Source organism: Falco punctatus (genome assembly GCF_963210335.1).
Source record: "Falco punctatus genome assembly, chromosome: 2".
In the NCBI taxonomy this organism is placed as follows: domain Eukaryota; kingdom Metazoa; phylum Chordata; class Aves; order Falconiformes; family Falconidae; genus Falco; species Falco punctatus.
Genome location: NC_137581.1, coordinates 70,923,486 through 70,936,614, shown reverse-complemented (window position 1 = coordinate 70,936,614; position 13,129 = coordinate 70,923,486). Strand labels below are relative to the sequence as shown.

At 36.2% G+C, this 13,129-nt stretch overlaps 1 protein-coding gene across 1 annotated transcript in view; it reads right to left on the bottom strand.

Annotated features, from left to right (window-relative positions):
- VWA3B (von Willebrand factor A domain containing 3B) overlaps positions 1-13,129 on the bottom strand; it is a 93,628-nt gene that overhangs the window by 21,456 nt on the left and 59,043 nt on the right. The window contains exons 25-29 of the mRNA XM_080377364.1: positions 11,466-11,583; positions 10,498-10,622; positions 9,205-9,342; positions 8,584-8,678; positions 3,940-4,181 (exon numbers count right to left, since the gene is read on the bottom strand). Of these exons, the coding sequence (XP_080233490.1) occupies positions 3,940-4,181; positions 8,584-8,678; positions 9,205-9,342; positions 10,498-10,622; positions 11,466-11,583 (718 nt within the window). The remainder of the gene's footprint in view (positions 1-3,939; positions 4,182-8,583; positions 8,679-9,204; positions 9,343-10,497; positions 10,623-11,465; positions 11,584-13,129) is intronic.

Sequence of the window (13,129 nt, the reverse complement as noted above, 5' to 3'; positions counted from 1 at the left end):
TGCATCAGGCAATGAAGTCTATTACTGTGTATCATACCTGTACTTCACTCTGAATTGTTTAGTTTCTTACTGGATCACCATTTTGGTGAAAATCAACAAGGAAATTGTGTGAAATGAACATTGATTTTAGGCACTATGAAACAGAGAGAAGACTAGAAAAACAGGGAGAGGAATTTTTATGTAGAAACAAATACATGTTCTTTAAAGTATCTATAAAAACAATTATTGCAATAACCAATGACAGATCTTTGTGTACTTATGATCTTGTTCAATCAAATAGTATTATTCGAGTTACCTAGACAAAGAATTAGCCCACTAACGTCAGCAGGAATTTGCCAGGACCTCATTCACTCTCTTATAAACACACAGAGCATCCTGTCGTGGTTTAACCTCAGCTGGTGACAGTCCCACGCAGCTGCTTGAGTTGGGCTTACATATAAGCAGGTGGGTTGAGATAAAGACAGTTTAATAGGTAAAGCAAAAGCCATCCACACAAGCCAGGTAAAACAAGGAATTCATTCACCACTTCACATGGGCAGGCAGGTGTTCAGCCATCTCTAGGAATGTCGGGCTTCATCATGCGTAATGGTGACTTGAGAAGACAAACGCCATCACTCTAAATGTCCCCCCTTCCTCCTTGTTCCCCCAGCCTATATACTCAGCATGACATCATATGGTATGGAATATCCCTTTGGCTAGTTCAGGTCACCTGTCCTGGCTGTGTCCACTCCCATTCTCCTGTGCCCCTCTAGCACTCGCTGGCAGGGCCCAAGAAACCAAAAAAGTCCTTGACTTGGTATAAACATCACCCAGCAACAACTAAAAACATCCATGCGCTATCAGCATTGTTCTCACACCAAATCCAAACCACAGCACTGCACCAGCTGAAACCAGGACAGTAACACAATAAGAGCAGCAAGCATACACATTAAAATAATAACGTGTTAAATGTAATAGTTCTGGAATAAATAAGACAAATTTACACATTGCCACAGTAATGAAGCTAATATACACTAAATATCTAACATGATTACTTAACCTTTATTCACTTCTGTTTTTTTCCCTGACTGGGAGCAACAAGAATGTGTTGTTGACTCTTCCTCATAATCAGGGATATTTTAGCTGAGCCCAAATCAAACCACATACATTCCATTCCAAAATGCTGCATTAATTCAGAGGACCCACAGCTCTGTGGAAATATAAGGCTTCATGGAAACACAAGGCTTCTTCAACCACCTATATAAGTGCCATGCAGCTGAATCATTATCTTGGAGAGCACAAAAATCTGTCTCTATACTGGGCAATGCTCCTTCAAGTTCAGGAGAACTTACTTCCTCATATAACAGATGAACATACAAATGAAGTCAGTAGAACCGTAGGAAATGTTGATTAACACATGGAATAGTTACAAAACACAGCCCAGATTATTAAAAAAATATGTATGTATCTGGAGAGTTCATAAGAAGTGACAACACAAACCTCTGGAATGATAATGTAGGAATTGCTGATGGCATTAAATGCTTTTGACACATTATACACCTACACACATAGGGAAAACCATTGCGTATAAATATGAAGAAAAAGCCTTTACTTCAGGCAAACAGATCAGGGCTATTGAGCTTTTTTGAAAGTTAAAAGATATCCAAATTATTCAGGTATTTGATATTACAAGGAAAAGGCTATGTGGCAGGACTATGCATCTTTCAGATAAACCAGATCCCAGTTTAACAGGCTGCTTTTAGAAATCTTGAAAAATTAAGTATAACTTAGTTACTGTAAAAGGTATTTAGGTACCAAAGGTATTAGCTTTAACTATTTATGGTATTTATAGGTATTCAAAACATTTATCTGAGATGCTGACTATTTTTAAAAAAATCTGCCATTGTTATAAACAATCAAGAAATAATGAGGTAAACATTGAGGAAAACAATTAGTAGGAAAATCAGATAAGGGGTCACTCTGATGAACATTGGCATGTCTAGTGTACGAAGGGCAATAACTAAGATTTCAGGGTTATGTAGGTGTCTGAAGATGAAAACAGGGTGTTGCAGCTCATACATACTTTGGCAATTTAGGCTCCAGCCTAAATATATCCAGCCTTGTTTGAACATAATGAAAACTCCGTGAAGGGAAAATGTACTATTAGATACCTGATATTTTTAATATCTGGCTCACAGAGACTAACTGAGCTATTCGTTAGGACAATAGAGCTTTCCAACACTTCACCTATGTTATTCAATACTTAATCATGTCAATATAATTAAATATGACTACTTCTGAGGGTAAGTGTTAACCTGTGTAGGCGAATTTCACAGATCTGGTGCTCAGCATATATTGGACTGCCAAACAGTAAGTGTAAACTGACAGTTCATACTAGACCCAAAACTTGGGCAGAAGGAAAAAACAATGCCAGGCAAATTTGGTTTTTTTGTTCCCTTCACTCTTTGAATTGAAATCCAGTTCAAATAGATGTATGTCAGGGGTCAAGTAATACATTTGATATAATTTAAAAAATTATATACACAAAATGCTATGCAATAATTAGTACAGTTTGAAAATGGGACAAATCTACACCCAAAGAGGACAAATACACAATCACATACAGAAACTGGATAAAGAGATAGCTGATGAAACCCTGTGAGGATGACCACATAGTCTTATTTAACATCTTCATCAGCTCTCTGACTTTCCCCTTTCTGATAAAACACAGAAGGATATGTAAACAAAAATATACTTAAGCAAAAAAAAGCCATGTCCAATGTCCACACTGTCATAAGAGGACAGGGTACCTTCTTTAGCATGTTCAACCTGCATACCACCTCAAAGTCTGCTTAGAGTCTTGATAGAGTACTATGAGATTGCTTGGTACGTCAAGGCAGGATTCAAGTGCATAGATAGCCACTACTCCAGTTTAATCTTTCCTTAAACCTGCATGGAATCAGTAACAGGACTTGCTGATCACATTAGCATTAATTCACATTTACTCAGCATCTGCATCTCAAGATGCCAAAGAGGGAGGAGTCTGGGATAACTGAGCATTTCCAGTGAAGTAGCCCTACCTGTGGAAGCCATGGACTCTCACACAGCTACGGGACAAGCCCAGCACCTCTGTTTTCACATAATTCTGATCATCATAATAACCATTATAAGCAATGTAAATGGAATTTGCAGACAATCTTTAAAAGATGAGTGAGAACACAGAAGGAAGGTTCAGAGGCACCAAATCAAGTTGATATACAAAATGATGATTGAGTGAATCTATAATCCACTACTTCTGGAAGCAAATAATTAATGAGGATGTTGAGAACATGTTCAAAATAGTAGGTACAACTAGCAGGTATGGATAAAAATCCTCTTATCTTTCCACTGACAGTAGGATCTTTAAAATGACGAGCTGACTGTGGCACATAATGGCACAGCTACACTAGCTCAGGTCTCTACTGCAGAGTGACAGCAAGTATAGATACTGATGTCAGCTTTAACTGACCGAGCTCAGACACTAAAAGCAGTTTAACCTCTGAAGCATTGAGTTCCATATGCAATAACTTAATGCCTGCAATAGAGACATACCTCTAATCTAACAAGTAACACTAGAGGGACTGGAATATATACTCTGCTTGCTAGCAGGTGCTAAGGTTGGTGAACGTTGGTGTTACTGCATCATCACTGCTACTACAAATGTTAGGGAAATTGAGGTAGCTATGCCGGAACATGCGTTATTCAGTTCTTCCTTTGTTGTGGAAACACATACTGACAATGATCACTGTGAAGAATAGCTTCCAAAGGAGGTGAAAGAACCTCATCACATAGGAAATGGGAAAGCAAGCTGGTCTAACACCTAGAAATGCAGAAACCTGGTTCCTTGTGTGGGGATAACTGAAGGCCCATCAGATCTGTTTAATGCCTAATATTTATAATTTTCCAGAGCTACTTCTTTACCTCCAAATTCTTCTCCACTGCTAGGCAGTGAATTTCTTCCTCTCTGTTTCACTTCCCTTCTGGAGACAAACAAAAGATCATCACAGTTGGACATCCTGTCCCTGGGATGTCTTTCATCTATTGGTCTCTTCTTCTTTTTCTTTTTTCCCCTATCTTCTTTCACAATACTTTTCTTTGCTTCTTCTCCTCCTTCATCTTCTACAGATGAGTGAGAATAGGGCTTTGTGGTCTCTCTGTCCAGGCTAGAAAATTAGAAAGGAAACACACTAAGCTATAAGCGCACATAACGAGCTATTTAAAATTATTTTTTACATGACATAGATTTCACCTTTTTCCACATCTCACAGTACTGAAAAGAGAAGGGCTTATCACACTTCTGACCATTTGACAGGGCTATAAATATCTTACAATTTAGTTGCCCTTTTATTTATAAAATCAGTAAAGATTAGCCTAAAACAGGGCTCTGGCCCCTAATTCTTTCTACCTCTTACAACTCAAAAATGAATTTGGGCAGTAATTGTCTTTTGTGGCCCCAGAGCACACATTGTTTTACTTTGCATATGGAATTCATTAGTTACATTTGCAGAGTGCCTGTTCTGCCATAATTCTTTCTTTCCACTGTGATGGCAGGAAACCACCCCAAACATATGCTAGCATCTGATATTAAAATTATGAGAGCTATATTAGTACTTCTAAAGATTAGTGGATTAAGCATGACACCTAGTACACACCACATGAACATCAAAAGACAATCCCAAAGAACCTAGAGCTGACGAGCTATTGTAACACATCTATGTGCACCAGGGACTCCCTGTCAACAGGGAAGCATGGGCTATCCCTTTTACTTTTTTTCCTTTACTTCTACAAGATTCAGCATACAAAGAGTTTCTCAAAAACTCAAAAAGAGTTTCTAAAATCATATTACATGCAAACTTTTTGTTTCCTTTCTGATTAAATGATGCTTCTACTTTGTTTCTATCAACAAAGTCAGCATTCTCATTAGAACTGTATGCACCCATGAACAATATGCTGCACTATTCCCCTCTGATAAGTGTGACATGGGAGGTAGGAATCTATTTTAGAATATAATAAATAATGTTTCAGTGGGGAGCACACTTCCATGCCCTCTAAAAGGTAGGGGGTCTAATGGAAACTCTCTCAGTCTGGGCTGGAGCACTGCCATAGCATTGCTAATATTAGTAACTGATTAACATGTAACTAATGAAATAAAGTTGTATAATGGCTTTGAATGTACACCTTGGCATAAAAGGAAAACAGTCATTCAAAATGGCATGGCAGTTACATGAAGAAACAAATATAAAGTAAAACCATGGCCAGTACCAGCTTTTTGTGATGCAGCCACTGAGTTAACATAGTCAATGCCCAGAAGAGGATATTATGTATGTCTATATGATAATAAAGTGACATGTTAAGCAGCAAGAAAGGAAAGAGTTTTCTCTTTACAAGTATGTGGCTTTACAGAGAACTCAAAGCCTAGCTGAGAATGTTACAAGCAAAAGACAAACATTCTGAATTAGTAAGCACATTGTCAGGGACTGCCTACTCAAATATTGCAAAGTAATTTACTGTAAAGTGGTAGATCCAAGAAATAGGAGACTTAAAAGACTCAACTACAAAAGCTCTATAGTAACCAGGCTTCTATCGTTAATTCTTGGAAAAGACACTAAAAATTTAGCAGAACCAGGTATGACACATCACGTGGAAAAAGACAGGGAGAAATTTAATGCAGTAGATGACGGAGTTGGGAATGTGCAAAAGAAGGTGGTGTGATTCTGGCAGCAAACTGTGGAATATTGTGGATCAGTAGTGAGCATCAAGGTTTTTATTGGCATGCCAATGCTTTTCCATCTGGGTACCTGGGGGTTAGGTCTATGTTGCGTATATGCTAAAATTCACTATTTATGTAGTTTATCCAATGCCAACAGAGAACCCTGGGAATCCCAAAAGCTCAAATATGTCTAGTTCAGGGCTTTAAGTAGGTATCTAAGTTAATCAAGTCTGAGTTTCAGATGCTTAACTCTCTTCATCATTTGTTATTAGCTGCTTTAAACATTTCACTGCACTCCGTACTATAAATCTCAACATTCAGTACACATCCATGCACTAGCACCTAAATCCCACTGTCAGAGCTGCCAAAAGCTCAAGTGTTACTGCTCTGAGTTCTACAGCATCCCTTTGTGTATCTGGGCCTTGGAGTGCTTAATACACTAGCAATCAGATGTAAGTAATAGCATCTGAGAAAATGTTGTTTGGAGGCACTTCTCATGTTCCTTTAATGGAAGTAATTCGAGGACAATCCAAATAGTGCTATCCTCAAAGACAGAGACATTTTTCAGTAAAAACATCGTCATTTCAAATATGGTGGTTTGTTTCTAAAATCCACAACAGCTGTGAGAAAAAGCAGAAATGAAGTAGTGAAAACTTCAGACCTTAAAACAACTGTAAGACATTATATGCTCAATCATTATGATTACAAAATTTATGCTCTATTCCAGGCCATGGTAAAAACTGGTTTAGGTTGGTTTAAAGGGGGTAAAATGGATGCCTTAACTGAGAGTCCATTATTTTGTGCTGTGGTAACAATATTATTTGGAATATTTTATTTAGATTTCATTAATTTAATTTCAATCATCTACTATACAAACTGGCCAGTGCATTTACAAACAAATCAGTGTTTACTAGATTGAAACAGTATATAGAAATTTACAAATGTGGTATGATTATGCAGTTTCACATACTATTTTACCCAGAGAGCTGCCAGATTTGATATCACATCATCTAAAATGTAGGTCTAACGAGTACATTTATTTCTTGCTTGCAAAAATTTAATACATTCATTCCAGTAAGTTCTCCAAAGAATTCCATAACTCAATTTTCTCATCATTTGTGCATAACAATGCAAGTCAGCTTGCCAATAACATCTCTTTGGAGAATGAATATTAAATTTGATATTAAAGCACTCAGTCATGAAGGAAAGCATGTAGAATGAAAGATAGTTTTACAGCTTATGCATTTAGTCACATCTTTTCTTAATAAGGTACCTCATTTAGAGTATAATCCAACTCAGTGGAAGGGAAACTTCCACTGATTTGGTTGGAACACAGCTCAGCTACATACTTGATTCTTTTCAACTGGTTGTGTGCATTAAGTAGGAAACTGTGGTCTTCAGGTTTGCTTTTTGGTGAAAAGAAGCTGACATCATGTAGTTGATCTGGCCTCGAAGAAGGCATTGATATATTTGATGTATTTCCAGATTTGGAATTCTGATCAGTAAAGTGAGGGTATTAATTTGTTTATGTGTTGTGGCTGCAAGCTGGCAGAAAAGTGAGTTTCAAACTGTGCTGGAATCACTACTAGAAAATGTGTGGGAAACAGGGCTTGAATCAGCGTTGCTTTTTTGTTCCATCATTCTCGGGGAATCCATATATCAGCCTACAACTGGTGCCCTTGCCCATCATTTTTAGGTGTAATCTTTAACACTGATCTTAATATTAGAATATTTCAATAAAAATGAAGTACTTCTGAACTTGCCTTTAAAGGTGGGATTTGTCTTGTTCATGCAACCTCTTGGGAAGAAATCTCCCATGACAGAGAAGATACAATTCTTTGGCAGCGGTGCACATACTACATTGACATACATGGAAAAGGAAACCCTTCAGTCTAGAATCCCTAAAGGATGTCAAGGCAGATGGAAGATTCAGAACAAAAGTATATGTTTCCTCACACAAAATGTGAAACTGTACAACACCTTCTGGGAAGAGGCTATGGATGTCAAAAGTTTACATGGGTTCAAAAAAGTAACCTCATGAATTTGTGGAAAAAAATCTATCAAGGCTGTTTAATATGGAGACTCCAATTCTGCTTCAGAAAATCCTTAAATCACAAACTTCTGGAGTCTGGGAATGTATTCTGGAGTAATATCCCTAGATGATTGTTCTGACCTTATTCTACTTCCTAAGATTTGCTGTTACTAGCTGTCAGAGATTGTTGGTGCTCTGAAGGTCAATACTAACAATTCAATGTTATTTCAAATGGATTAAACTATAACTTAATACAAGATGAAAAAGTAATCACCACTTGGAACCACTGCACGTTCAGCATGCACTTCACATGAGAAAAATGTTACCCCTGAGGTACATAATTCTGCAGAAGTTAAGTAAGGGCTCATTCATCCTGCACGGTGTCCCCATCATTCTCTAGATTTAAGCCCAGTAGAAGATTCAGTATCTTAGAAACAATTTGCAATTTGATGCATAGTTTTATATCTCAACAGATGTCTTAAAAGAAAAGTAAGATCTACAATTAAAAGAAACTCCATCTTACCTTCCAGCAATCCTCTAACAGCTTCCTGGGGCTAAGCTTCAAAAATTATCACATGCCCCCAATGTCACCAAAATGAAAATAGGGCAATAAATTGCCAGATAATAAAATGAAGACAGTTAATGCTCTTCTGTTTGATATGCTTGTGGGTCGAATCACTTGGTTGCATGTGTACAGCAAGCCAGTTCACAACTGTAGCTAGGGTACTACATATGGAAATCTGACAGCATAGTTCAAGCCATAGGGCAACATTTAGAATTCATCTAAAATATTTTTTGCATCTTTCAGTTCAAGCATACTCACGTCATATAATCCATTTGCAGCATTCTTATGTATTGACAGGAAAAGGCATACTTATTCTGGCTGACTTTAATAAGCCCACTTCTTACACAGTGTTCCTGCAACAACACAATCAACATTTGTCTAATTTAAATCTAAATCTGAGAAACTATGAAGATACTTACGTATAAAAAGTCAACTGTTTTAATGTTACTTTTAAAAGCCTTTAAATGATGAAGATAAAAGTTTCAAGTACAAAGTACATGTTCTTAACATGTGCTATGAAAATTGCAGTAAAATTATCATAATGGCTTACAAACAAACATAATGAAATGAAGACTATACTGACTGTGATAAAACTCCCTATGTTTCTCATTTTATCAGCATGGAACTCGTGAAAGCCACCAAATGGATTATAGAGGAAAAAACAGAGTATGATTTAAGAATAAATTATCCTACAGATTTCTTGGTCTTGTTTATTATATGAGCTCTTCACTGAGTCCTGAAATCTGATTTACTTTGTTTAGCTGGAGACAGGGATTGGGGCAGTGAGCTCATTAGCCTAGAAAATTGCATCTGTCTCATCAAAAACAGAACAATGGTAATACCATTGCCAAATCGGTATCATCTTTTAGGCTTACTTACCTTCCTGTTGTTGAACATCAGAACTGTGTAGAGTTTGTCCCCCGTTTCCACCCTCTTTGGTGTTGCTATGACAATGGCAGGCACATAATGTTCATTTCCTGTCTCTGTCCCAGTTCTGGCAAACACATAGTCTCCAACCTGCACATCAGGAAAACACTGGTTTGCAAGAACCATATAACTTGTGAGTTTTACGAGACATAAAAGGTAGATATTTTTCCATGAACCGTCATTCTAACATATTCCCATGCTTTAATATGGATCTTTAAAAGAAAAGAAGAGCCTCATTCTTTCATGTACTGATCACTCACGGTTTCCACTGAATCAGGGAGAGAACACGAAGGAAAAATAAAGGACAGAGCCCTACTAAATGTATCAGGACTCAAATAGCAAGCTGAACTGAATGAGGAAACTCTTATAACTTTTCACTCCCTTGGACTTTGTGCAAATTTATATGTTTCTAATAAGCTTTTAAACCAATCTTATGAATTTTAGAGAATTCCATATATAACTGACTTAAACAAAATTATTTTAAAAATGAACGCAAAAGTCACAATTTTCTATGAAATTCTGCAGATCTCTTCTAGAGTTGGATGCTCCCCTTAGAGAATACCAGGAACTACCAGATCAGGATTTGCCTCCATTTCAAACAGAAAAAAAGGCATGTCTCTAGTTTTAAGTTTAACAAAGCAGCTATAAAAATGCTTCATGTATTCAAAACAGCTGTATCCATTCTGTATCCTTTCTGTATCCATCATCTCTCTCATGTGTAAAAAAAGAAACACCTGAAAAAACGACTGTGATTACAGATAGTCAGTTGATAAATTTTAAATTAAAACAGAAATGGAATAAATTTTTTTTTCATTATTGTTATTTGCCTTAGTATAGGGTTATTTGGATTTAAAATATGCTGTGAAAAACAAATGTTTACAACCTGCTGTACATCACATTGTATATAAAAGTCTCTCCTTGATTTGTAATCTATGTACTAGGAAACAATCATTCTGCTGGTAAATAGCTCACCTTTCTTCTATAGACAGGCAAATATTCACGTTTTATAAAGAAAGTAATATAGAATTCTAATAAACAAGGGAATAGGATTACAATGAAAACAAGCTCCAAACAAATGAAAAATAGCACGTTGAAAATAGCACAATATTACTATCACTAAAAAATCTTCTTTAAAATAAATAATGTATTTAAAAGAATAAAAATCCTATCCTTTATTCTATGTATAACCAAATGAACAAAATTAAAAATGCATATTTGATGTCATAAAATAATACAATTTTTCACCTGCAGATACGGGCATGGCCTAGCACCTCCCACAGGTATAGTGAACTTCACAGGCACAGTCCAGGTCTCCCCATTGCTGAAGTCAACAAGTGCAGAAGTAGAACTGATACTCTTTATCATAGTTCCTAAAAACCACCAGAATAAAATATTCAAATTATTTTTCTTTTACCCTTGGTGGAATTTTTTTTTAAATGCTATAGGCTGTCACACATCACAGAGGTCAAACATGTCTATACCACACATTCTTCATTTTCATTTAGCTAGGTTAAACTGTGCTAAGGCAATTGAGAAATATGTACCTAAAAAAACTACATAGAAGCTATTCTTAATAATACCATAAAAAAAAAATAAGAACTTTCAAGGCCAGGTCTGAAAATTGTAAGTTGATCAGGTGGGTGGTAATCAACATAACGAAACTATTACCACAGTTAAAAACATGGGATTTAAGAAAAAAAACACTAAAAAACACCAACAAACAAACAAACAAAAAAGTAATGGTAACACAAAAATAAACATACACACGCTCTTTTTTTATGCAACAACTGAACAGCACAATGTTACCTACTAACCATTCAGGCTAAAAACTCAACAAAAAGGCAGAAGCATTTAGTGAATTCCTTGAACACACACAAAAGCTCAGCTTTTGCCAGACACACAACAGACACATTCAAGGGAGACATCAAAGAGGGATAGGTTGATACTCCTGGATACTCAGTTATTTAAAAAGATTTCCTTCCATACCATTCTTATATAAATGTATCATTGCTTTCTAACTTTACAAAAATGTCTTTTTTTAAATGCATATATGTGCACGCACGAGATATGCATTCATTTTTCATTAATATGTACTATATTAACATGTACTATTAAATCCGATTAAAGCAGAAGTAATAATTATGACCAAAACTAATGTTTTATTGGTACTAAGAAATTCTAAAAATATTTAAAATATGGACAAAAATATCTACCTGGATAATAAAATCCTGTGACATCTGATCTTGCAATCACCTTTTGGCTTTTGTGAGTCACAAATACTTGGCCTTTTTGTCTTTTTTTAGACTTTAATTTCACGGTTTCTTCAAGTCTCTGTAATTTGATACAATTATTTTTTCCACAACAGCTAAGCCAGTTGGCCTCAATCTATCCTTTGGAATTAAAAATTTAGGCAATGTAATGTTATGGTCTCTGCAGATAATTCACAGTAAACTAATTATTTTAAACGTTCAGAATCATTATAAACAGAGGAAGCAATGCCACAGGAAGTAATCATGGATAAGACCTAAGAGTTTTCACTATAAAATCATGCTTCTCATGGTCATAACAATACATCTATTTTCAAGTGTTCAAGCAGAAATTCACCTTGATGAATTATGACTCTGGCTGCCATTTTTGTAGAAAATGTTTTACAAAGTTGCACAATTCATAGTCAAGGATGAGGTAAGAAAAATCAATTGATTTTGCAGAATAAGTGAAGGTACTACACACATTCATTTTGTCCAGATAGGTGAGTCTTCAAAGTAATCTCATTTTCATTAAAAGTGCCTCTCTGTATGGAAAGACTTGTTAAAAAAATCAAATACAGGATCAAAAAAATAACAATAAGAAAACCCAAACCAAACCAAACCAAACCAAACCAAAAAACCACAACCTTGAAGTATCTGGAAAAAATGTTTATTTTCAAACTATAAATGCAAAATTAAAATTTTCAGCAGTTTTAAAACATTCCATCTTAGCAAAATGTTATACCACATTTTTCAAAACTGCAGCTGTTGACAATTCTGCCCTGCTCGTTTGGGTTCTTCATACACTACTTCTCCTCTTTGAGGGGCAGCTGCCCAGACTACGGCTCCTGTGATGTACCACAGCCAGAATGGACACCAGAGCTTACTGCTGAATTGCTCAAAGCTAAGTCTGAGGGACCACGCACCGCATGGTGAAAATGGAAGTACCAGTGGGGCTGGCTGGCTGTGGGCCAGCTCAGCTCCTAGTTGACTCCAGTGACTGCAACTACTGGTAATGGAACCGGGAATGCAAAAAGCATGACAGACCTCACACACCTGAGGCAGGGGGCTGTGGGAAACACAGTATGTGAAAAATAGTCAGAGTCATAAATCACAAGTGGTTCTGTGTGAAAATACACTGTTGGGCCTTCTGAGCTTCTGTGCACTTGCCTTTACAGCCACCATATTCTTTTAACTTAAAGTCTTTTACATCTCACATTAACGTTTCATGGACTCTCAGTGTTATTTGTATTTAAATTAAATCATGTTCCTGAATCCCTTTTTTTCTAGAAGAAAGACTTTTATTCCCATTCAGGGCATCTCTCTTACAGGAAGTTTTGAGAGGATCAGTGTTTTATGTGGATATGTCAGAATGTAAAAGAACACTGTACATTTTGCTTTCCTGAGAAAATTAAGAAAACTGATCATGCAAAAACCATTTTCTTTCTAATATTGAAAAGACCATAATCCCAGTATTTTTACAAATACAGTTGAATAATCCTCAAGAATAACACTCTAATTTATACTTACTACAACAATGGTAAATTAATTCTTGAAAAAGTCTATTCTTTTCTCCATATTGCTCACAATCATGTTTCTAAATATAAATCATATGCAAGTGCAAAGTTAAA